Genomic DNA, 25283 nt, shown 5'->3' on the forward strand with positions numbered 1-25283 from the left:
CGTCACCTTCATCCAGTCTTCAGTGGTCCGTCACCTTCATCCAGTCTTCAGTGGTCCGTCACCTTCATCCAGTCCTCAGTGGTCCGTCACCTTCATCCAGTCTTCAGTGGTCCGTCACCTTCATCCAGTCCTCAGTGGTCCGTCACCTTCATCCAGTCTTCAGTGGTCCGTCACCTTCATCCAGTCTTCAGTGGTCCGTCACCTTCATCCAGTCTTCAGTGGTCCGTCACCTTCATCCAGTCTTCAGTGGTCCGTCACCTTCATCCAGTCCTTCAGTGGTCCGTCACCTTCATCCAGTCCTCAGTGGTCCGTCACCTTCATCCAGTCTTCAGTGGTCCGTCACCTTCATCCAGTCCTCAGTGGTCCGTCACCTTCATCCAGTCTTCAGTGGTCCGTCACCTTCATCCAGTCCTTCAGTGGTCCGTCACCTTCATCCAGTCTTCAGTGGTCCGTCACCTTCATCCAGTCCTCAGTGGTCCGTCACCTTCATCCAGTCTTCAGTGGTCCGTCACCTTCATCCAGTCTTCAGTGGTCCGTCACCTTCATCCAGTCCTCAGTGGTCCGTCACCTTCATCCAGTCCTCAGTGGTCCGTCACCTTCATCCAGTCTTCAGTGGTCCGTCACCTTCATCCAGTCTTCAGTGGTCCGTCACCTTCATCCAGTCTTCAGTGGTCCGTCACCTTCATCCAGTCTTCAGTGGTCCGTCACCTTCATCCAGTCCTCAGTGGTCCGTCACCTTCATCCAGTCTTCAGTGGTCCGTCACCTTCATCCAGTCCTCAGTGGTCCGTCACCTTCATCCAGTCTTCAGTGGTCCGTCACCTTCATCCAGTCTTCAGTGGTCCAGGGTTTCACGGTCCAGAAAAGTCTCGACCTTCTTCAGGCTTCCAGCTGCAGATCATCCCGTCTACCCGTCAGTTCAGTCTATCTAGTTTCCATGGAGACTGCCTCTGTTCTCAGTGAATGTGAGCATGAACCTTCTGTCCTGTGAGCGTCTTTATCCTCAGAAACATGTCCTCTGAGTCAGGGAGTCTGGGTCTGCCAGACCTCCTTCTGACTGCATTTCTGAGTTCCTCTTGACAGAGACAGAACTCTCAGACACCTCCGCCTTCTCTGCAGCTCCTCTGATAGAATGACCACCATGATGACGGTCAGTCTTCTTAACGACACGACATTCAGCTGCAGCTCATGAAGGGTTGATGCCACAGTTCCAGACCAGCTTCCATGCAGACAGAAGGGGCTGTAGGTCAACACAAAAAGTTGGACCTCCTGTAGAAACAACTTTTAAGGATTTGTCAACTGGTTTGACTGTTTCATTCATTCATTTTCTATTCCTTTTTTCCTTTTCAGGGTCACGGGCTGCTGGAGCCTATCCTGGCCACTTGTGGGCGAAGGCAGGGGACGCCCTGGACAGTTCGCCTGTCTGTCGCAGGGTAGAATGTCCTCAATCACACATCCATTCACTCTCACACTCACACCTAAGGACAATTTAGATTAACCAATTAACCTATGAAGCATGTTTTTGGATGGTGGGAGGAAGCCGGAGTCCCCGGAGAGAACCCACGCATACACGGGGAGAACATGCAAACTCCACACAGAAAGGTCCCACATTGATGTTCTGATTCATGTCCCCCAGCCGGGACTTGAACCGGGGGCCTTCTGCTGTGAGGCAAGAGCGCTAACCACTGCGCCACCGTGCAGCCCGTGGTTTGACTGTTTCATGTTCTTCAAAAAGGATTTTTCCTGCAAATCTAAACTGTTCATAATTTTCTCCGTTTTTTAGCATCCTTACCTTTTTGTTGAAAAGCTCATTTTGGGCTGAAATGGAAAAGTCTCACATGGATGTATTTGGAACGCATTTAAATATACATTTGCATGAACATGTCTGAGCGCCTGAGCCAACTGTGGGTTCCAGCTTCATCATCCATCCATCCTCTTCCTCCCATGCAGAACCGGCTCATGGGGGCAGCAGTCTAAGAGGTTCAGACCTCCCTCAAACTTTATCACTTAAAGTAAACTTTTGTGTACCATCATCATTCATCAGGACACTGAAGAGCCTTATTCTAAATGCTTTATTATGCCAACAGATTAAATAAGAACATATAATACAAGGTGTCTGAAATTGATCATAATATAGTCTATTATTAACATTTCAATACAGTATCCAATGTCACTCGAGTATTACTTCAACCTTCAAATACTTAACCGTATCCCATTTGTTTGTGGCTGGTAACCACAAAGAGATCAACCGTCACTGTGCATCAGGAGGAGGCGTTCGGCGTGTTTGCATCCACACAGACATCCTAAAGTAAAGGAGACGGCCATGTGGGCGACGTTCGAGTCCCACGAACTCAGATGATTTTCATGACAAAAACGTACATGTTTGGGCTTTAGCCAATAAAAACCCTTTGAACCCCATTTCTTTAGCAGAGTAACCGAGTACCCCGTCCACATGCATCCATCCCTTCATCCACGTCTCCTGCAGGGTGAAGGGGGGGGGCTGCCCCAGCAGGTCATGAAGCCCCCGCTTCAACACGTTAAGCCCCATGATCTTCACCAAACGCACAGAAACTGGTTCAGGAGACCCTCAAAGTGCAAAAGCAAACATTTCCATCGTTCTGCCGTTAAAACGTTGGAATCTACAAAGCTGAGAGAAGACGACACACTAGCAGGAAGAATTTCATCCTGATCATGAGAAAACCAAACAAACCTTATGTGAACGCTGTGGCATTGAGGCCAGCAGCTCAGTGTGATCAAATCCCAAAAGCAAACTAGACTAAGACGTCCAATCAAAAAGCCCTCTACAGCGTGCTCATTCCACAGTGGGGTCACCCTCACGTATGGCTGCTGTTCTGCCTCCTGATGACCCTCTTTCCTTCTGAGATGTTCTCACTGCCATCCTTCTCTTCCTGTTTCTGCAGACCTCAGAGTCTTCCAGCTCCAGTGCAGTCCTTTCCTCACTGGCAGCATTTGGACGATAAAGCATGAAAGCTGCAAAGCAGAGAGCAGGACGTGGAAGGAGAGGCACGTGAGAACAGCAGCCCTTTCTGTCCTTGGAGAAGGTGGTGACGGCGTTGGGAGTCGTCTACCTGGTGCTCTAGTCACCGACAGGAAAAGGTCCGTGTGTGTTGATGCACTGCTGCAGCTTCTCCTCTTTGGCCCTTCTGCTGTGACAGAGCTGCAATGACAGCAGAAACTGTTGGAACCAACCGAAGCACCGCTTCCAGAAGAACTTTGCCTTTCTCTCACCGTTCTCTTCTCCATGAAGCTAGTCAGGAACTCATCAATTTCAATGCCCCCCTCCAGGAAGTTCTCTGCCGTGTCCTCCGACTCCTCCTCAGCCTGGTGGGCGGCGACTTTTAAGCGGGCCTGCAGCGTGCTCAAGCTGCAGCTCTGTTGGAAGGTCAGGTCATTTTGCAGGCTGAACAGGTCTTTCTTTTCTTAATGAACTTTTCTTGATCTACGGCAGAGGTGGACACTGAGGGCCGCATTCCTGCATGTTTTCCAGCATACCCTGCTCTGGCATGTTCTAATTGGCTGGACACACCTGAACCAGGTAATCAGCCATGAGTAGGGCAAGACTATCTGGAAATCATGCAGACACACCGGCCCTCGAGGCCTGGAATTGCCCACCCCTGATCTACGGGTTCCATGCATGGAGCCGTGTCACGGAGTTCAGGTTAGAATTATGAACGCCGAGTCGCCTCTACTTGCAGTTAACTGCAGACGCCGATTGATTTACCAAAGACAGATTATGTGTTTTTGCATTGTATGTTTGTTTGTCGTTGTGTGTTTACACCTAACATCAAAAAGACAACATCAGTCTTCTGAAACCAGAGGACAGCACATTGAGCGGTCCTTAATGCGTCCACGAATGCGCGGCAACAGCTAAACTTCTGCTTCCTGAAAGATGGAGTTACAGAAGAAGTGATCAGTCACCAGAACCCAGGAGAGAACCTTTGGGATGTGGTGGAACGGGAGATCAGCATCATGGATGTTCAGCAGACAAATCTGCAGCAACTATGATGCTGTCATGTCAACATGGACCAAAAGACTCTGAGGAATGTTTCCAGAACCGTGTTGTATCTGTGCCACCAAGGATTAAGGCGGTTCTGAAGGTTAAAGGGTCCAACCCGGTACCAGCCAGGTGGAGGCCCCTGAGTGTGTTCATGTATGTACGTTGTGTGTTTTTTACAGAAATGTTGAGGTATTCTTGATAACCTTTAGGTCTGCATGTGACATGTTAAGTTGCTGCAGTCTAGACACCGTGAACAAAGCAATAACACGTGTCGTTAACACGCGTGTGGAACCTGATGCTCTTCACGTCAGGACTTACGCCCGCCTCAGCAGACATGCATGAACCCTAAAGAGCCAGACATTTTCACGGTTTTGCTATCGACGCTCCAGACTGGAAATGACTGAACGGTCCCAACATCCAACATGGAAGTAGCGGCACTGCAGTGAGTATAGCGCGGCGGTGCTGTGATACACTTCCTGCCATGTTCATCAGAGGGTCCGAGCCAGGCCAACACAGGACCACGAGTCGGTTCTGGTGACACCACGGACCTGTCGGCCCGTTCAGTGAAACGCTAATCTGCTCCGTGAGGCAAAAGCAGACGTTTCCTCCACGTCTGATAAGTGTGGACACGCACGCTTTGACAGATGCATAACTCTACAGTGGACGGTTTATTAAGGAAGGAGAGTCCAGTCTGGTGTGACGGCTGCAGAGGTTACCTCGCTGAGCTCATGCTGTCTCTGCATCTTCATCTCAAAGGCCGTCTTCATCTGCGTCAGCTGCTCATACTGTCCAACACAAAGAAAGACACGGCGTTAGGAGAGGACAGCAGCAGGACTGCGTGTCCAGTGAGTCTGGCTGACCTTGTTCAGCATCTCCTGTCTCTTGTCTTCTAGCTGTGGTTCCATCTGGAGGTTTTTCTCTGCCGGTGGGAAGAGTGACATGTTTTTGTGAGCTGCATCACATCCCAGCTCCTTCCTGCAGACTGGAAGGCGGTTGGCGTCCAGGGTGGGACAGGAACTTACTGGCCATGTCTACTATGCTGCTGATCAGCTCCTCTTTATCACCCGTGACTTGTTTGAACTGTGGCAACCTCACGAAGAACTCCAGCAGGACGTCCTCGTTTTCAGACATGTCCGACAACTGGTTCAGACTGGACCAGGAGAAACCCCCCCCACACACAAAGACGCATGAACTACATGTACAACTAGGATTAAAGACTCAAACATTCTCCTGAATCATCCCCTCCTCCACATGCTCAAGTCCTTTCCTACGTAGTGTTTGATTTCAAACCAGTGATGTTGTGGGACACTTTACTTCATGTCAGGAAGTTCTGGGAACGTCTCGGGAATCTCAGGCATCTTGTACATGTGTCCGTTTAGTCCGGCCTGAAACACAAAGAGAAGATCCTCCACTTCAGATCTAAGTGAACACAGCAAAGACGACCCTTTACAGCATCCTGGCATTCCAATGAAATGAAATGAAATGAACCACCAGAAAAGCTGCCAGGATGTAACCGCTCAAAAAGGTCTGACTCTGTGTTGGGTTTAGACTTCTCCCTCTCAATCGTACAGATTCCTCTGCAGTGTCAGAAGGTCAGAGGTGACTTTTGTCCTCACAGATTTCAGGCTGGATCCGTTAGGATCTGGTCACATTCATCATGCTGGGAGCAGAGAAAGCCTTCCATGTGATCCCACGGTCACAGGAAACTGATTTATTACAAAGGATCCTTTTTCTTTTACACATTAAAGTCCCGTTCTGATCACCTTTGATCTGGTCTCAGTGACCTTTTAATGATGATGAGGAAGATGCTGTTTGGAGCCAAAATCTAAAAACCTGTCTGGTTTTCTAGGACAGAGTTTCTGCAGAGCAGCAGGACTTCATCGAAAATTCCCTTCTGAGTTGAGGGCGGCACTGTTGTTGCAGAGCAGGTCCCCCCTCATTTCCCATCATCCCTTTGTTTGCATGCTCTCCCGCTAGCTTACAGCCCCTCACACCCCCAACCTAACATTAGCGGTTCAACAAAAACATTTCAGATCCATCCGTCCGTCTACTTTAGATCCAGATTCCAGCTCAGGCCAGGAAAACAAAGACATTCATGGATCTATTTGTCTGCAGGTGGATGATCTGAAAGGGGCGGAGCTTGGAGTCTTTGGCCCGCCAATAGCAGCTGCATCACTGCTACAGGCTTTTCCAACCACACTCTTCCTCTGCTCCAATTCACCACGAATTGAACAAAGAAATGCTCAGAAATGCAGTTTGAATCTTAAATTCTTTCAGAAACGTCCTCCTCCATCATGAGAAAAATGCTAAAACACCAGAAACAGCGTTTTCATGGGAGTGGGTCTAAACCCAAACGTAGCCCATCTTTACCTGGGATTCTCCAGTTGGAACCGGCAATGGCAGATCTGTTATCAGTCCATATGGGGCCACAGCTCGAGGGGGCCCATGAACCATATCCACTCCTGTATGTGACATGGGGGCCGGTGCTGGAACTGGTCCCGGACCCGGAGACGGAGTCTGACCGGGCCCCACATGGTGAGGACTGTAGTGGAAAGCCTGAGCGGGGTAGGGGGGGATGCCTGCTGGTTTGTACAGACCGCTGCTGCAAGACGGAGGAGAAACAAACAGGAAAAACTTCAACAAACTAAAACACGGACAGGATGTTCCAGTTCAACATCAAACTGCTTCTGGGAAAAAAACTTACTATGGAAATCCAGCAGAGCTGCTGGACATCAGCGCAGGAGGACTCTTCCAGAATTCATCAAGGAGACTCTGAATCACTTTACCCAGATCAGAGTGCATCCCGAACTACAAACACAAACAAAACTCTTCAGGACATGAATCCGTCCTCTAAAACAGGGTTTTTCAACCTTTTCTGAGCCACGGCACACTTTAACCTTGTCAAAAATCCTGCGGCACATCAGCATCCAAAAATGTAAAGAAAAAGGAGAAACTCATAGTCTGTATTGATCCACAGTCCTTCCATGATCTCACATTCATTTCTGTGATAATTGTGGCAGAAAAAGCTGGAAGCTGCAGCTGTTTTTTCTAAAAAATGTAATAAAAGTTAAGTTAAAATATTTCAAAACTGGTGGATGTGTGTTCGTTGTGGTTTAAGACTCATTGTGCGCTGAGACGCTGTCACTTTAACCCAATGCATCATGGGAGATGTAGTGATGGCAGACAGGCTCTCTTCTCTGAGCTTCATGGTTTTGTTCACCTGTTCCACGGTCAGACTTCCTGCTTCAATAAGTCTTCTGATCAACGTTCAAATGTGTCAGCAAGTCTCTCAATCCTTTTGTTTTAACACGGAGAGTGAACCACAAATGCATTTCTAAAGAAAATAGATCATTTTTTTGCCTTTTAATCAGAATTGTTCTCTTCAAGCTGTGAATGCAGACATGCAGCAGGCGGCTGCCAAGGGACCGAACTGCAGCTGCTCTATTCCCGTGTTCCGCCGCGTAGCTCAGGCCTGGGCAGACTATCTTTTTTCTTCTTCTTATTGATTGGAATAAACGATCCGAACCGTGAATCTCAAACCGTGACACGATCCAAACTGAGTTTTATGATCCGTTGGTCCCTAAATATGAGTTACATTTTGCCCCGATATTCACAAAGCTGCAGCCGTGTTTAAGCTAGAAAAAAAAGAGTCCCATTCAAATCCTTATAATATAATGTCAACAGGTTCTCCCAACAGAGAAGCTCTTCCTGATATTCTGCTTGGATCTTCTTTCTCATCGAGCTGTTTTCATGTCATCACAACCAAAGTCTGACGGAAGGTTTTCTTCTTATTTGTCGCTGTTTTATAGCTGTGAATGAGAGTCTGAATGCAGACCTGAAAACAAAAGACATCTTTGTATTACATTTGCCTAACAGAACATCCTCCATAACATAGAAACCAAACAGGTCTGACCGTCTGAAGGCCCATGGCCCCTGAGTAAGAACAGGTAACATGTATTTGAAACAGAATGAAATCAAATGCATTAAGTATTTTTATTTTACTGTGTAACAAAGGAAATAAAGTCAAATGTAAATCAAACAAAACGCTTGCTGAGTGCAGAAATGTGTGTTTGTAGCAGCAAACGTTCTAATGCTAATTCTACGCTCAGTCTCATGGAGCGGAAAAGAAACATCAGTGAGGATGTTGCAAGAAGACCATGGAAAACCTGTCCGTGTATGCGCACACATCTCCAAATGGCATTTTTCTTGACTTCTTCTGCATGTTCTTAAGCTTTAGTCACATCCATCTGTACGGACGTTGACCTGTACGGGTTCTGCAGGTTTTTGGTTTGTCAGGGTCTGTGGAGGGTCGTAGAGGAGCAGCTGTATTTTAAGGGGAGCGCAGGTGTGCCTTTCAGTTCCTTGGTGTCTCTACCTCCACCTCAAGGGACGTCATGAAAATGGAACGTACCATTGTGTAGTATTTTCAGATAATGGAAGTTAAACACAAGTATGACGTCCAGGTGATGCTGCCGTACGGTACCTTACACCACTCTAGTCCTTAGTGAGGTGTGAGCTCTGGCCCCTTACAGACTGCACACAAATGCTGCACACACGGGGTGTGCACGTGATCCATAAGTGCACGTAGGATGTCTGTAGGACGTCCACACAAACTACACTCGGTCTCTTTTCTGACAGTCAGGGTGTAGCAAGGAGCGTGCACGTATCACGTGAACAGCACTAACGGCTCGTTGAACAGTCTGGGATTAAGGCATGCGGAGCAGATCTAGTCACTGCAGATTATGCAGAGCAGGTTTAGTGCACGACAACCAACAGTTCCATGGAATCTATATTTCAAGATGGACTCCTGGGTTTGTCTGCAACATTTGCCTCTTTTACTCTGAAAGAAAAAAAGTTTCCAAATACATAACTTTTTTGTTATTTTTGTTACCCTAGGGGTTCAATTAAGCAGTAATTTTGACAGCATTTTAGCATTTTTTGTGGCTGGGTGGCTCGGTTGGTAAGGTGACAAGCTACCATGCAGGAATCCAGGGTTCGATTCCCGGAGGGGAATAAGCAGTGGTACTGGGGGGCAATTACCATATCAATGGCGAGCAGTTAACATCACCCAGTGGGGGTCCTTAGGCAAGGCCCTTAACACTACTGCCTCCCGAGCGCGGTTCAGCTGCAGCTCACCGCTCCCCCAGGGGATGGGTCAAATGCGGAGAAGAATTTCCCCATTGAGGGATGAATACAGTATAAATTTATTTTTATTCATTTTTTTATTTTAACCCTCACTAAACGATTCTGCAAGTCGTCCCACTTTCAAAAGGTCATAGAGCTCTGTAATGATGATTGTAGATCCACTTCAACTGTCTAACTGGAGCTCTCTGATCTCCATGTAACTGAATTCAATCATCTCAGTGAATGAGTCAAGAATTGAGAAGAATGCATGTCCAGAGGATGTCAGGCCAGAGACAAAAAGCAGTGAGTCATCAGCATAGAGTGAAACTCACACATCTCTTTGGTTTTCTACGGCAAACCAAAGAGGACTAAAAGGACAGCTCTGTTTGTAGGTCAATGCAGATGAAAAATACGAGAGTTCAACCTTTACAAAGGTCTGAGGCGGGGCTAAAACGTCCTGAGTATTTTGCCCATGTCTGTAATGTAAAGGAAAGCCAGTCGCACTCCACCCCATCAAATGCATGCAGCACTTACATTTGTGATGAGAGGGCTTGAGATCATGGTTCCATTGTTGCTGTCCACTAAATGATGCCCCACAGGGGGGTAGACACTAACCACTGGCTTTTCCTGTGGGAATTGCTGTGGCAGCAAACTGGAAAACAAAGGACAAAAGGCAGACATGTTCATTTGTTAGAAAAGCTCCAAGCGTGCGCCCCGTCGCTAGCGCCTCATGTTTAAATCTTCTAAAGCTGAGCCGCACAACCATTGAGGCAGTAAACAGATCCATCAGAACCAAATTAAAAAACTGGTTCTGTCCCTTTATCACACCAAACGCGATTCACTCGGCAAATTCGCCTTGGCCGCCTCTCCTTTGCCACGTGACGAATTCTGTGTTCGGCGCCTTACCAAAAATGTGTTCCTAAGCTTCCCACTGTGGCCACATGTGGGAGGAGCTACCAGCTATTGTTTTTGGCCTGATAGCTACGTGGAGCGTTGTCTGTGTTTATTTCATTTAAACTGCATGGAAAATGGTAAATAGTAAACGGCGTATACTTATATAGCACTTCTCTACCTTTGTTGAAGGCCCAAAGCGCTCTACATTCACACACTGGTGGCGGCTCCGCTGCCGAACACAGGCGCCAACCTCCCACCAGAGGCAAGGTGGGGTTCAGAGTCTTGCCCAAGGACACTTTGACACATGGGCAGGCAAGGTTCGAGGAATCGAACCTGCAATCTTCCAATCGGAGATTGACCGCCCTACCACGGCCACCCCTGATCACGTTAATTGATTATGAAGAGCTCTTCACAAACATGGGTGATCGCGTCTCCGTGTCTGGGATCATTCAGATTCTCCACGTTCGGTGAGCTTCTCTCCCGCTGCTGCGTCTGAAAGACGGCCGCTTCTACCGTGTTTCCATCTCTCTGCCTGAGTTTAAAGGCTTGCTGTCCCGCATTAAGCCAAGAGGGAAAAATAAAAACAAAATAAAATCAGGGGACTTATTTTTTATTTCGCCTCGATGAAAATAAGACAAATATAAAGTTCAGGAGGCCCGAACAGGCTGGCTCCCCATCCCGCAGCGGCTCCCTGTCTGGCCACCAGCTCGCCTCATAGGCCATTAGTGAGATCCATTTGCCCCATCGGCCTTGTGACAGACCGTCTAGGGTGTACCGGCCTCCCCCAACAAGCTGAGATAGGTTCCTGAAACCCCACCGAAAGACCGGGTTTGGAAAATGGATGGAAGTTCAGGAGAACTATGGATGGATCCACTATACTGGATGTGTTTTCTACCCGCTGTCGCTAAAACCGTTGCGTACCCAAAGTTGAGACCCTTGTCGGATGCAGCCTCAAATCTGAGATGGAGCCGCTGCCAAACCTTCGCGCTGCGCCCGCCACTCGAATCACGCCACAGGACCTCAAATTGTGTCTGTACCATTGACTTGAAACCGGCCACCTCCGCGGCGCAAAAGGCGTTTGGTGTGAACGCAGCTTGACAGTGCCGGCGAAGGAGGGAAAATATAAGCTTTTTAATGAACATTAAAAAGCTTAATTAGTAATAAAAACATCTACATAACCAGTGATATAAAACGAAACAAAGATGAAACTCCAATTAAGTATAATCATAACTTTTCTCAGTAAAAACCAAACTACAGCATTTTTACATTCTTTTTTTTAGATTTACTCAAAAAGTAAAAGCAATTCATGGAATTGAAGAATGAAGTTAGAACTGTAAGTAAAAGTGAATTCAGCATTTCTTAATGAATGGTTTAAACCCAGCTCCTTGGAGAAAGACTAGCACCCCGTTGCATCTTCTTCCAGTTGTATTCTGACTACTTCTTTCTAAGCGTTGCTGTAAACTGGGTGAACTGCAGCTTCCATGTTTTGCTGATGACAGATTCCTATTTGCTGGCTTTGATCTGAACATGAAAGCAGAGCAGTCATCTGCCGTAGGGATGTCTGTGTCACGCATGTACTCACATGTTGACACTAATGGTGGAGTTGTTGACTGTGAACGGTATTCTGTACTCCACATCCTTCTGGATTTCTGCCACACTGTGGACAAAAGAATACAAATGTTGCTCTTCAATCTTGATTAATTATCCACATTTGGATCAGTGAGGAAAAACTGTACAAACGACTTAAACTCCTAAAGAAAGAAAACTGTTCCTATTGTTGGTGTAAGATTTCTAAAAGGTTTAGAAAGTGTCTTAAAAAAGGACAGAAACTTTCCTCCAGACAGATCAATTATGATCATTATTAAAGATCAGAGACAGTATAACTCAAGAAGCTGGGAAGCTTTTTTCCTAAATAATACTTATGGAAGGAAGGATCTGGAAAGCCTTTTATCAGCTCCTTTAAACATCTTTCATTTGATGCTGAAACAGATTTGATTTCTGTCCTCATGAGGACCATGACGTTGTATTTCCAACACTTAAACGCACACATGGAATCATGGGTGGAGCTTCTAGAAGGATCAACAGGAAACTATCAGTCATGTTACAGATTCAGAGGTTATTCTGAGACTTCACTCTCAGAGAAATGAACGTGTGATTTTACGTTACAGGAGAGACTTGGAGCGTGTTTCTGAGCTGCTGCTGTGTGGTTTTTACCCGTCACACATGCGTTGCACATGCTTTAACGGTAGAACAAGCATGCATTACACCACATTTATCTGAGAAACGCTGCAGAACTAACATGGGATTGTGCAGATTCCCAGCACAGTGTGACCACATTGAAATGATTATGTACAGATGTTTACATTTCAGAACAACAAAGAGCAGACTAAACTACAGAGAGGTGTGTTTCTAGGGGCAGTTATTGAGTGTTGAAAAGATGCTCCCTGTGCCGACAACACTCTAGTAAACAAAAGCTAAGACTTTAATCCGGAACAACAAGATCCCCCTTCAGACTCCACGTGTGACCAAGAGTGGATCGATCCCAGATCCGGTCACGCCGCTGCAGCATGTCCAGTCCCATAACTTAAGATAATTAGACATTAAATCAAAGATTAGTTGAACCGGAGTGGAAGGAAGAGAATTTATATAATATATAATAATTTAATCATTTTATTACATGACTTATCATCCAGTTCATAACTTTTATCACATATTTACGCCTTATTAACACAGTTTCAGGTCATTAAATCCCCAAACACATCACATGGAAAAGGTGAATTACGTCCTAATCATGTAAAATAGACATATCCTGTCGAATGACCAAGGTTGGTATTCCCCCTTCTGCTGATTGACAGCTGTCCTTCTGGTTTAAAGAGTGTTTATAAGTTCATTATTTTAGCAATTGCCCGGAACGTGACTAATGTGGAACGGTCTCCGTCCAACCACAGCTTTCATGTAGATCCAGAGACCAGTCTGGCCTTTGTTTCTGGTGTTTTGGACCCTAACAGCGAAAGCAGAAACATGACGAAAACATTCGACCACCGTTGTTCTGGACCCGGAGGAAGGCTGGACTCTGGACGGTTCGGGTTACCTGGGGTGAGCGGCTTTGAGGGACTCGACCTGCCGCTGTCTCTGCTGCTGCAGGCTGCTCACCGGCAGCGGCCCGGAGCCTTTGGACGCGGAGAAAAGCCAGTTCATTCTCTGCGGGGGGAGCCGCGGGCTGAGACGGGGAGCGGCGCGTGAAGGCCGGCGGCGCAGTCAGCATGAGCGCGCGCGCTGAGGATGTGTGATGCTAACTCCTGTTAGCAGGCTGAGCGGCGTCGGCGTTCCCACCAAGCTTTCTACTTTCTCTTTACGTTCGAGAGTCTGCCGGCATGACCTGCTCTAAGAACAAACACGTCACTTCCTGTGTGTCTCCTGACCGTTTACGACAACGACGTTGTTGATATTCATAGAAAAGGAGAGTTTAGCTTAAATAGCAGCTTGGCCAACTTATTTACGTCTCACGCCTGACAGGAAATTGACGTAAAACGTCATTTCCGGTTTGATCGATTTCTTTTTCAAAATAAAATCCTCTTGAGTGCGGTTCGTGTAAAGCAGCAGTGTGTTATAGGTTATGTATGTTAATCTATTTGTTCAGTCCAGCATCATTATTTGCCCCAGTGCCCTTCCTGTGATGAAAGTGTGTCATAGGGCAAATTCATGAACTTCCTCTGTATCAATAAAGTAGTTTTCATGATACCTTGACAGATGGTAATCGATTGAATTATAACAACTAACTGCATTGTTATGGGACCCCACCCCCCATTGAAAATATAGTCTATATATCATTCATTCCTTTGTTGGCTGATAAAAAAATATGCAACTGCAATGTGGCTGATGGTCTTTAATGACTTTTGTGATCAAACTCTACGGTTTTTATTGATCACATGAACTGGTGTCACTCGTGGTGTAAATTGCATTTACTTATAGAGCTTTTCTACCTACAAGGCCCAAAGTGCTTTACAGTCACACACTGGTGGCGGCTCCGCTGCTGAGCACAGGCGCCCGCCTACCACCAGAGGCAAGGTGTCGTCAGTGTCTTGCCCAAGGATGCATTGCCTCATGGGCGTGCAAGGCGGGAATTGAACCTGCAATATTTTGATCATGGGTCGACCGCTCTACCGCTGCACCACAGCCACCCTATCTGTTACGCCCCCTTTGTGTCTAGGGGCACCGAGGCGGCATAACATAAAAAAAGTAAAGTTTTCGGCTAATAAGTTGACTGCAACACAAAACACCAAACGAATGTCTCCATAAAAATATGACAAATTTATTTACAAATAAACAACCAACAAGAACTAAAAGTGAAGCTTAAAGGCTTCAGGGTGAACCAAGGACAAAATAACAAACAAAACCCCAACTAACTGAAACATGTAACCTTACCTGTACAAAGGAAAAGGAAAATAAAGACAAACACTAACCTCCTTAACCGAACAAAAACAGGAGAAAACATGTACTAAAGAAAATGGCAGTTCACCCCTACAGCTTCACTTAACAAATAACTATAAACCAAAAGATTAATCACAGTGTCCATCCAGGGGGGTTTTCCAGGAAGCATGTTTAAACTAGCCTGACATTAAGCCTGAACTCTGGCTGAAATCCGCCTGAACTTGCTTACTCTGGGTATGTCTGTTCCAACAGACCGGATATGAGTTAGTGTAATTACGCTCCACTTGGTAACCCTGGGTTAATGCTCGTGCACAGCAGGTACATAAAGACATTCTCAATGGATCGCCGATTTCTGGAGTCACCATGGAAACGCGTGGAGAAAAAAAAGAGAGCGATTTACTTTCGATTTTAGTGACGGCGTATGAAGATTATAAGACCATCAATAAAGTAACACGGCTGCATCCTCAGCAAAAGAAAGAGTTTCTGCTTGGAGAAAAAGAACAAAGTAAACGCACGAGTTTCTATCTCATTTCTATTTTCATTGTGACGCACACACACACAGATTAAAAAAAAAAATATATATATATATATATATATATATATATATATCGATATATATATATATATATATATATATATATATATATATATATATATATATATATATATATATATATATATATATATCGATAGATAGATATAGATATATATATCTGGGCGGGATTACTTGAGTAGTGGTATTCTGGAGAAATAGCAGGGACTCTGAGAAGAACTGGAGAAAGCCTGGAAAGTGAAGGTGACAGTGGTGGTAATTGGAGCACTGGGGGCATTAACCCCCAAGCTGGAGGAGTGGCTACAACAGATACCTGGAAAGACCTCAGACCTCTCAGTCCAGACAAGAACAGGAACAGCTAAGAGACTGCAGGACCCTCAAGCTCCCAGGCCTCTGGTAGAGGACCCCAGCTTGGAGGAGAAACCACCACGGAGGGGGGAGAGGGGCGTTTTTTATATATATCCAGAACCATCCAACAATGTTCATATATGAAACAAAACAGACTCTAATCATTTATCCATATACTATATCTCTGAATTAGTCATTGCACAGGACATGACATCATCCTCTCCCTCCCTCTCACTCATGGTGCAAAAAGAATTAAACATAACAGGACAAATTACTAGACAAAACAGTAAAACAGCTAAACAACTAAACACATTTGGTCAATAACCCACACTTGGACCCAAATCCGTCCAGACAGGCAAAGTGAATGGTATCCCACAATCCCTTGTGGTGCCGATCTAACAGCAGCACCAAAGTTACACCTAGTTAATTGAATTAATTTGAATAAAAGGAAAATAATTGTCCGATAACTACGTGTTTTTTTTTAACTGACTGAACTAAAAAAAATGATTTATCTTAACTGAAGCAAATAATGAAGTTAGATCAAAGTATAAAGTTTCTCTTTCCAACATCCATATGTGGTCTTATCAGCCTCTCATGGTGGAAAAAGTATTATCTGAGCTTCTTCATCCACTAAATCATCTTCAAATGGACACGCCATGCTGCTTCACCTCTCTGAAAACAAACTAACCTTCAACTAAACCTGCTCCAGACCAGGTTATGTTCAGAGCATGGGTTGCTATGGCAACTTGACCTACCCTGAAACATACCTCCATTTCTGGAACCGAAAACTGAGGTTATCAACTTCCTTAGCCTCAAACTTACTGTTGGACACACACACTAATACACACACACACTCTTAATACACGTACACCAGCGGTGTCAAACATAAGGCCCGTGGGCCGTATCCGGCCCGTCAGATGGTTCAATCTGGCTCAGTCATGAAGAGTAAAAATTATAAGAATGTTTAAAAAAACAAGCACGTTTCTAGTCCATTCCTGTGGCGAGTTATGATTTTTTAAAGAAATAACCGAAATGCGCATTTCCGCCCCTAGGGGGAGCAAAGGCTGAGCAAAACAGCTGAAAATGCATATCTTTGCATCTGCCAAAAGTGAAACCTAACGGCTCTGTTGTCTGAATAAGATGTAGTGTGGTTCCCCACAAGCCCCACTGCTGTTACATTGTTACAAGAATGATCAGTAGTCACACACTAATAACCAAAATGAGTTTGACACCCCTCACGTACACACTCCTAATACACAATCCTTCTAAACACACTATATAGCTGACAGTGGAGTTTTCTCAGTGAATCTAAATTAGACTTCAAAATATTTTCCACATGTCATTGATGTTTTCAAAATGACTCAATCTCAATTTTGGGAGAAAAATCTGAATTTCATTTATTATGAACCTACAACAACTGAATCAGAATCCAGGACTTGAGGTAGATGTGAACATTCCCAAGAACTGCAACACTGTTTAATCTGCGAAGGTTTAGTGATGCAGCAGAACAGAACTACGACCCCCACTGACTTCATATTTTAATTTAGACAGAAGGCGGGAACCACTCTGATCATATCCTCCTCGCCATTGTTCCACAGGAGAACAACGAACGATCATCAATGGAAGGAAGCCTGTGACGTCAGTCACTACTTCCTCCCCGCTTCACGCTCAGAGGAGAATATCACGACTCTTCATCGTGGTTAGCGAGACCGATCACTTTAGAAACGCATTTCTCAAGTTAGAAACTATAGAAATGATCCCTGAAAGTATAGTCTTAACGGAAGAGCGGGTTCCACCAGGGGGTAGTTTGAGGAACAACCATTCTGACGTGCGGTTCCGTCATTTACCCCAGCACAACTAATGCCACTGGTTACCTTTACCTGGATCATACCTAAGGTTCTGATACTCAGAACAACTGCAATCCAACGGAATGTCATGTTTTAACACAGCACATTACGACCCAGAATGCTTTGCGCGTCCCGGCACACATTGCATTTGCTTTAGATGATAAAGTATGATTTAAATGAGCTTAAACATCGATCTTTGTCTAGACCCACAAATAAATAAAATAAACTTATCATTTCGCCCCAAATGTAAAACCTAGTTTTGCTTTTCTTCCTTTTTTTTTTACAATTTTCCAGGGAAGCCGGTGTTCGCAATTTAACGGTCCTGAAGAAACAACGGCAGAGTAGAAGCGTTCCGGGCACAAAACTCCGACTCAACGAGAAGGACAACACAAATATGAATGTATTCACAGTTCATAGAAACAGACCACGCTAAAGATTATTCACCGATATAGTTATACAAATGACTGGCCTTTATATTATTAATTATTATTGTTAATTCGTTATTTACTGACGAGGAAACGGGGGGAGCAGTTAGACTGAAGCAACACTAGAGGGCAGCCTTTCATGAATCACCCACTTTGGCAGTTTTACTTCCTTTATAAAATAAGCCAAATGCGCTATTGCTATACTTTTTATTCCGAATTTTAGCGAACAAAATACAAAAATATACAGACTGTGAGTGTGCAATAATCTGAAAGCACACTAAACTGTATGCTACAAGCATTATAAGTAAAAGTATAGTATATAGTGTCCATCTCTTAGCCTTATTGGCTAATAATAGCTTAATTTCTTAAAACGTCACCAAAGCTTTAAGGACATTTGTAACACTTACCTAAAAAACGATAAAACGTTGCTTTATTCAATGAACAACGTGAAGGTTTAAAAGTTTGTCTCTGTGACAACGACAGGTCTGCGTCCCTTCAAGTCTGGAAGCTTCTAATGCGCATGCTCAGAGATCAAAGCAGGAAAAATCCTTAAATGTGTGCTAAAGCAAATCCTAAAATGTTCTTATTCAACTGAAAACCCCAAAGCATGATTTGGGAAACGGTGGTTTGTTTCTGGTCCACATCAAACCACATTAGGTAGCAGTGAAGATTCAAAGTATTTACTGTTGACTTTCTGAAGTTTCTACATCAGAATCCAAGATAAAAAGAAGAAAAACAATGTGGAGGTTTAAAATCACAGCAAACAGTTTTATGAACACTGGAAAGGCTTTATTTCATCACAAAAACACACCTTCTGTTGGACACTTGTCATGCTCTCAGTTACAGTAATTATTGGATATATGCTGTTATAATCCGTTTTAGCATCAGCATATCAGTGTGTGAAGATGTAGGGAGAACGGGTCAGAAAGCGCTTTGGCCCTTTAGACGAGGTGATGTGATCCAAACATGCCGTCTGTCAGTATTACAGTCTAGAGAGGAGCAGCTCACTTCCAGCTCAGTAACACAACATTTGATTGGTTGAACTATCAGCACAACAAAATACAAGTTTCTAAACATTCATATAATGTTATTGCTCAATGAAGAATCACATAACATTTAATAATATTGCATGTTTTTTTTTAAATTACACATAAAGCACGAGAGAAGACGTCCATCGGCTGAGGCCTTTAGTCTGAGCAAACAGCATCTAAAGGAGGATTCCTGCAGACGATGGGAGAGCCGTGGTCACAGCGTCCATGCATTACGTGGATTTCTGTAGGTGACCTCGGCTGCAGACGGGTGCATAACACTGCCTCCTGTCACAGTCAGGGCTGATGGCTGAGATTGAAGTCTGTTTGTCTGGTCCTTCTCTGTGGTTCTGCCAGGCCTGCTGCACACGTCTGCTGGACTCTGCACAAACACCGCAGGAGGAGGCGTGGCTTCAGCTCTTCACCTGGTGAAGCGACAACAGTCACACCTGCGGTTTAGTTAGCAAACATCTTCGTTTCAGACCCCAGGCAGGCTGCGAAAAGCAACCAGCTTTTGAGTGACAGCACCAGACGTTACCGGAGAGAAGCGCGTTTTCATGGAACAAGGTGTCGTTATTTAAGGCCACAATTCATTTCTACAAAAAACCGACAGATTCCCTCCGTATGACTGAACATTCCTAAAATATAAGCAGCCTTTGCATTAGAGTTTCAAAAACGTGTCTAATGAAACAGCTGATTTGTATAAAAGCAGAGCTAAAACAATCAAACTGAAATGTGATTGAATACATTGAAGTGACTGTATTTGTTAGTGACACTCATCTGCTGGCCAGCTCTTTCTTCAGGCAGGATCTGAAGGAGGTGGCTCTCTCCACCGATCTATAGCTCTGAGGAAACCAAGACAGGAGGAAGAGGAAGAGGAAGAGGAAGAGGAGAGGGAACCAAGACAGGAGGAAGAGGAGAGAAGCACCAAACAGATGAGTGCAGACAGGAAAAGCATCAGAAGACTGTTGGTCCAGGAGACAAACAACTAGACACAGGAGATGAGTTTGTGATTTACTGTCACTTTGAATGCACTAAATGCAGTTGAATCATTTCTACTGGGAGCCGGTTTAGCTCGTGCTGGTTTGCGGCGCCCTCCGTCCGTGAAACCAGGGTTCGAATCCGGGCTGCTTCCTGTTCCCTTCTCCACCTCCGTGCCGGCTCCAAGCCCGGTTTGAGAAGGTTGCGTCAGGAAGGGCATCCGGCGTAAAACATTGCCAAGTTTACCATGCGACTTGTTCGCTGTGGCGACCCCTGATGGGAGAAGCCGAAAGAGGAAGAAGAAGCTGCTGCTCTGAACCGTGAGATTCCTGCACCGTCAGCTGGAGGGCAGTGTTGTCCCGGGGACTGCTGGGTAATTTGCATGGAGGTTCTCAGTTTCATTTACAGTGCATCCTTGAAGCGGTTGGTTACCAGTCACATCTGTCTTATCCGTATGACACATACATTCTGGTTCTGAATCAAATTCAACTGAATGATTAAAAAATGTGGCATTCTCTCTGTTATTGTTGGGGAGTTTAAACATTCAGATTTTTTACTTCCATTTTGACCAACTTTTTGGTTTTGACGTAACAGACAGCAAATACTTTTTAAAGAGTACACTGATCTCTACAGTACTTTTGTCTGTACTGCTTGTATCTATCCTGAGTTGATATTGTGTTGGTTACATAGATGTGAGCCTCTTTAGTAGAGCTGGCTTCATTCTGTTGATTAATCCATCTATAAAAGTAGAGATCGATCTTTTATGCCTTTCTTTTCTGGTGACCTAACGCATAACACCAGTAAAGCAAAAGTCTCCTAGCTTGATGCTAACGTATAATGGAATTTCCCATAGGACGGCTAATGCTAACGCTCGGTCAAGCTAAACATACATGGATGACTAAATGAACACGTTTATAGACTCACAGGCAGGAATTTTACAAACTCTGCTGAGGAAACGTGTTTTTAAAGTAACCATTCGTGGTCTAAAGCAGCATTTTGCTCCATTTTCTGGAATAACGTGTAATGTTATAGTGAGAGCTCCACCTAGTGGCCAAACTGAAACGCCTCCAGGAGACGCTGATCATTTATTTTATAATAGTCAGTTTAGAGCCTTTACCATGTTTATGATCGGTACATTTTCTCCTTCAGAGAAACCATTCAACACTGTATGGTGTTAACAATCTCACTAGATTATTATTTCACTGATAATATTTACTATTTGTGAACTGTGTCAGCTTAATATGAATATGTTCAAAACGTCTATAGATTATTAATGTATTTCTATACAAACATGTCTGAAGGTGTAAACTCAAAATCGAATTGAATCGAGTTGATTGAAAGAATCAAAGACAAGAAATCAATTCTGTAAATTAAAAGTGAGAACAGGCGCTACTCTTTATGACATTTAGGAGGACTGAAGGAGGATGGAAAAGGCTGTCTGACAACGCACAACCATTCTGACAACGCACAACCATTCTGACAACGCACAACCATTCTGACAACGCACAACCATTCTGAAAACGCGCAACCATTCTGACAACCCACAACCATTCTGACAACGCACAACCATTCTGACAACGCACAACCATCCTGACAACCCACAACCATTCTGACAACGCACAACCATTCTGACAACGCACAACCATTCTGAAAACGCGCAACCATTCTGACAACCCACAACCATTCTGACAACCCACAACCATTCTGACAACGCACAACCATTCTGACAACGCACAACCATTCTGACAACGCACAACCATTCTGAAAACGCGCAACCATTCTGACAACCCACAACCATTCTGACAACCCACAACGATTCTGACAACGCACAACCATTCTGACAACGCACAACCATGCTGACAACGCACAACCATTCTGACAACGCACAACCATTCTGACAACCCACAACGATTCTGACAACCCACAACCATTCTGACAACGCACAACCATTCTGACAACGCACAACCATCCTGACAACGCACAACCATCCTGACAACCCACAACCATTCTGACAACCCACAACCATTCTGACAACGCACAACCATTCTGACAACGCATAACGATTCTGACAACGCACAACCATTCTGACAACGCACAACCATTCTGACAACGCACAACCATTCTGACAACGCACAACCATTCTGACAACCCACAACCATTCTGACAACGCACAACGATTCTGACAACCCACAACCATTCTGACAACACACAACCATTCTGACAACGCACAACCATTCTGACAACGCACAACCATTCTGACAACCCACAACGAGTCTGACAACGCACAACGATTCGGACAACACACAACCATTCTGACAACCCACAACCATTCTGACAACGCACAACCATTCTGACAACGCACAACCATTCTGACAACGCACAACCATTCTGACAACCCACAACCATTCTGACAACGCACAACCATTCTGACAACCCACAACGAGTCTGACAACGCACAACGATTCGGACAACACACAACCATTCTGACAACCCACAACCATTCTGACAACGCACAACCATTCTGACAACGCACAACCATTCTGACAACGCACAACCATTCTGACAACGCACAACGATTCTGACAACCCACAACCATTCTGACAACACACAACCATTCTGACAACGCACAACCATTCTGACAACGCACAACCATTCTGACAACCCACAACGAGTCTGACAACGCACAACGATTCGGACAACACACAACCATTCTGACAACCCACAACCATTCTGACAACGCACAACCATTCTGACAACGCACAACCATTCTGACAACCCACAACCATTCTGACAACGCACAACCATTCTGACAACCCACAACCATTCTGACAACCCACAACCATTCTGACAACGTACAACCATCCTGACAACGCACAACCATCCTGACAACCCACAACCATTCTGACAACGCACAACCATTCTGACAACGCACAACCATTCTGACAACCCACAACCATTCTGACAACCCACAACCATTCTGACAACGCACAACCATTCTGACAACGCACAACCATTCTGACAACCCACAACCATTCTGACAACGCACAACCATTCTGACAACCCACAACCATTCTGACAACCCACAACCATTCTGACAACGTACAACCATCCTGACAACGCACAACCATCCTGACAACCCACAACCATTCTGACAACGCACAACCATTCTGACAACGCACAACCATTCTGACAACCCACAACCATTCTGACAACCCACAACCATTCTGACAACGCACAACCATTTTGACAACGCACAACCATTCTGACAACGCACAACCATTTTGACAACCCACAACCATTCTGACAACCCACAACCATTCTGACAACGCACAACCATCCTGACAACCCACAACGATTCTGACAACGCACAACGATTCTGACAACGCACAACCATTCTGACAACGCACAACGATTCTGACAACGCACAACGATTCTGACAACCCACAACCATTCTGACAACGCACAACGATTCTGACAACGCACAACCATTCTGACAACGCACAACCATTCTGACAACGCACAACCATTCTGACAACGCACAACCATTCTGACAACGCACAACCATTCTGACAACCCACAACGAGTCTGACAACGCACAACGATTCGGACAACACACAACCATTCTGACAACCCACAACCATTCTGACAACGCACAACCATTCTGACAACGCACAACCATTCTGACAACCCACAACCATTCTGACAACGCACAACCATTCTGACAACCCACAACCATTCTGACAACCCACAACCATTCTGACAACGTACAACCATCCTGACAACGCACAACCATCCTGACAACCCACAACCATTCTGACAACGCACAACCATTCTGACAACGCACAACCATTCTGACAACCCACAACCATTCTGACAACGCACAACCATTCTGACAACGCACAACCATTCTGACAACCCACAACCATTCTGACAACGCACAACCATTCTGACAACCCACAACCATTCTGACAACCCACAACCATTCTGACAACGTACAACCATCCTGACAACGCACAACCATCCTGACAACCCACAACCATTCTGACAACGCACAACCATTCTGACAACGCACAACCATTCTGACAACCCACAACCATTCTGACAACCCACAACCATTTTGACAACGCACAACCATTCTGACAACGCACAACCATTTTGACAACCCACAACCATTCTGACAACCCACAACCATTCTGACAACGCACAACCATCCTGACAACCCACAACGATTCTGACAACGCACAACGATTCTGACAACGCACAACCATTCTGACAACGCACAACGATTCTGACAACGCACAACGATTCTGACAACCCACAACCATTCTGACAACGCACAACGATTCTGACAACGCACAACCATTCTGACAACGCACAACCATTCTGACAACGCACAACCATTCTGACAACGCACAACCATTCGTACAACCCACAACCATTCTGACAACGCACAACCATTCTGACAACGCACAACCATTCTGACAATCCACAACGAGTTTGACAACGCACAACGATTCTAAACAGAACTTCATTCGCTGTCCGCCATTGCACCGCTTTGGACAGGACAGACTTCTATTGTATTAATGAACTTTGAACGGCTTTGGAGCAGATCGAAACTGACTCCTAGAAGTCACTGTGACCTTTAACCTTTCCATTAAGGGAGGTCACCGATACCCCCTCGTTCATGGACATCAGGGTCATGTCCTCTTCATGAAAAGGAGCAGATTCCTGGCGATCTGCAGACTTCTGGTCAGAAGTTGAAGCGCTTACCCTGGAGCCCCTGTGCAGTCTGTCCTTCATGATCCCGATGAACTCCTTGTAGGAGAGCTGGTCATCGTGATCCACGTCAAAGATCTTGAAAATGGTGTTGACCAGGTGCCGGGTCAGCTTGAGCCCCGTGGCCACATACACCGCTCTTCCAAACTCATCTGATGGGAAAACAGTGACAGCTGCTCCAAAAACTCCCTAAACTCCAAGCACCTGCTTCTGCACCTTCATCCTTACCTTGTCCAATGGAACGAGAGGCAAAGTTATACATCTGCATGGCAATGGCAAAGTCTTCAAGGTTGTTGAGAAACTGGAAGAAGGACCGGAACTCATCGAAGGTGATTCCCTGAAACACGGACAGAAGCTGCCAGTGAATTTACAAGGAAACACGTAGAAAAAGCCGTGGAGCTCAAAGTTCAGCTGTTTTTAGATCCAAACTTCAGCTTCGTTATTCTTGGTGACAGCAACTATCAGAATCCATTTCATTCTCGTCCTTTTTGCAGACACTCCACAGAGACCACGTACTTAAGGTATGACAAGGACAATGGAAACACTGCAGAGATCATCATCATCAAAGCAGACTTCTGTAACACAACAAGGACACACAATCCAGTACTCTGATGTGCCCGTCCCAAGTCTGGGTAAATCCAGGAGGGTTTATTCAGGAAGGGAACCAGCCTCCTATCAAACATGCACATCCAAAGGCGTGGCCAGGGGGGTATTCCAGGAAGCATGTTTAAACTCCCCTGACATTAATCCTGAACTCTGGCTGAAATCCGCCTGAGCTTGCTTACTCGGGGTATGTCGGTTCCAACAGACCGGATATGAGTTAGCGTAATTACGCTCCACTTGGTAACCCTGGGTTAATG

At 45.2% G+C, this 25283-nt stretch overlaps 2 protein-coding genes and 1 non-coding gene across 10 annotated transcripts in view; all 3 read right to left on the minus strand.

The window, feature by feature from the left end:
* Window positions 1-2052: 2052 nt before the first annotated feature.
* Window positions 2053-13567, minus strand: vps37a (VPS37A, ESCRT-I subunit). The gene is made up of 12 exons (XM_011493612.3): window positions 13126-13567; window positions 11617-11691; window positions 9675-9792; window positions 6721-6824; window positions 6387-6618; window positions 5331-5401; window positions 5039-5166; window positions 4877-4935; window positions 4733-4801; window positions 3248-3391; window positions 3088-3176; window positions 2053-2989 (listed from the first exon to the last, which is right to left on the minus strand). The coding sequence occupies exons 1-11, from the start codon at window positions 13230-13232 to the stop codon at window positions 3096-3098; spliced, it is 1188 nt and encodes a 395-aa protein (XP_011491914.1). The 5' UTR covers window positions 13233-13567; the 3' UTR covers window positions 2053-2989; window positions 3088-3095.
* Window positions 13568-16926: 3359 nt separating this feature from the next.
* On the minus strand, window positions 16927-17142 carry LOC111948369. Its single transcript, XR_002874350.1, has one exon. It is a non-coding gene; the product is annotated as a small nucleolar RNA U3 (small nucleolar RNA).
* A 1263-nt stretch (window positions 17143-18405) lies between these two features.
* The window catches only part of micu3 (mitochondrial calcium uptake family member 3), a 45106-nt gene continuing 38228 nt past the window's right edge, over window positions 18406-25283 (minus strand). For 6 of the 8 annotated variants that reach the window (XM_023951880.1, XM_023951683.1, XM_023951710.1 and 3 more), the window contains 4 exons: window positions 24652-24760; window positions 24418-24575; window positions 19447-19511; window positions 18406-19094 (listed from right to left, as the gene is read on the minus strand). In XM_023951880.1, coding sequence (XP_023807648.1) covers window positions 19088-19094; window positions 19447-19511; window positions 24418-24575; window positions 24652-24760 — 339 coding nt within the window. In that variant the 3' untranslated portion in view covers window positions 18406-19087. Of the gene's footprint in view, window positions 19512-24417; window positions 24576-24651; window positions 24764-25283 lie in introns of all 8 variants that reach the window. The other 2 variants (XM_023951742.1, XM_023951856.1) reach the window with 2 other exon arrangements.

Source organism: Oryzias latipes, chromosome 1 (genome assembly GCF_002234675.1).
Source record: "Oryzias latipes chromosome 1, ASM223467v1".
NCBI lineage: Eukaryota > Metazoa > Chordata > Actinopteri > Beloniformes > Adrianichthyidae > Oryzias > Oryzias latipes.

What these genes read in the sequence shown, in the direction of transcription:
- vps37a (XM_011493612.3), bottom strand. Translation starts at nt 13,232, where the DNA reads ATGAACTGGCTTTTCTCCGCGTCCAAAGGCTCCGGGCCGCTGCCGGTG. An exon ending in CCAGAACTTCCTGACATGAA is followed by an intron (nt 5,167 to 5,330) that starts GTAAAGTGTCCC and finishes CTCCTGGTCCAG; the next exon opens with TCTGAACCAGTTGTCGGACA. An exon ending in GACAGCATGAGCTCAGCGAG is followed by an intron (nt 3,392 to 4,732) that starts GTAACCTCTGCA and finishes ACCTTCCAACAG; the next exon opens with AGCTGCAGCTTGAGCACGCT.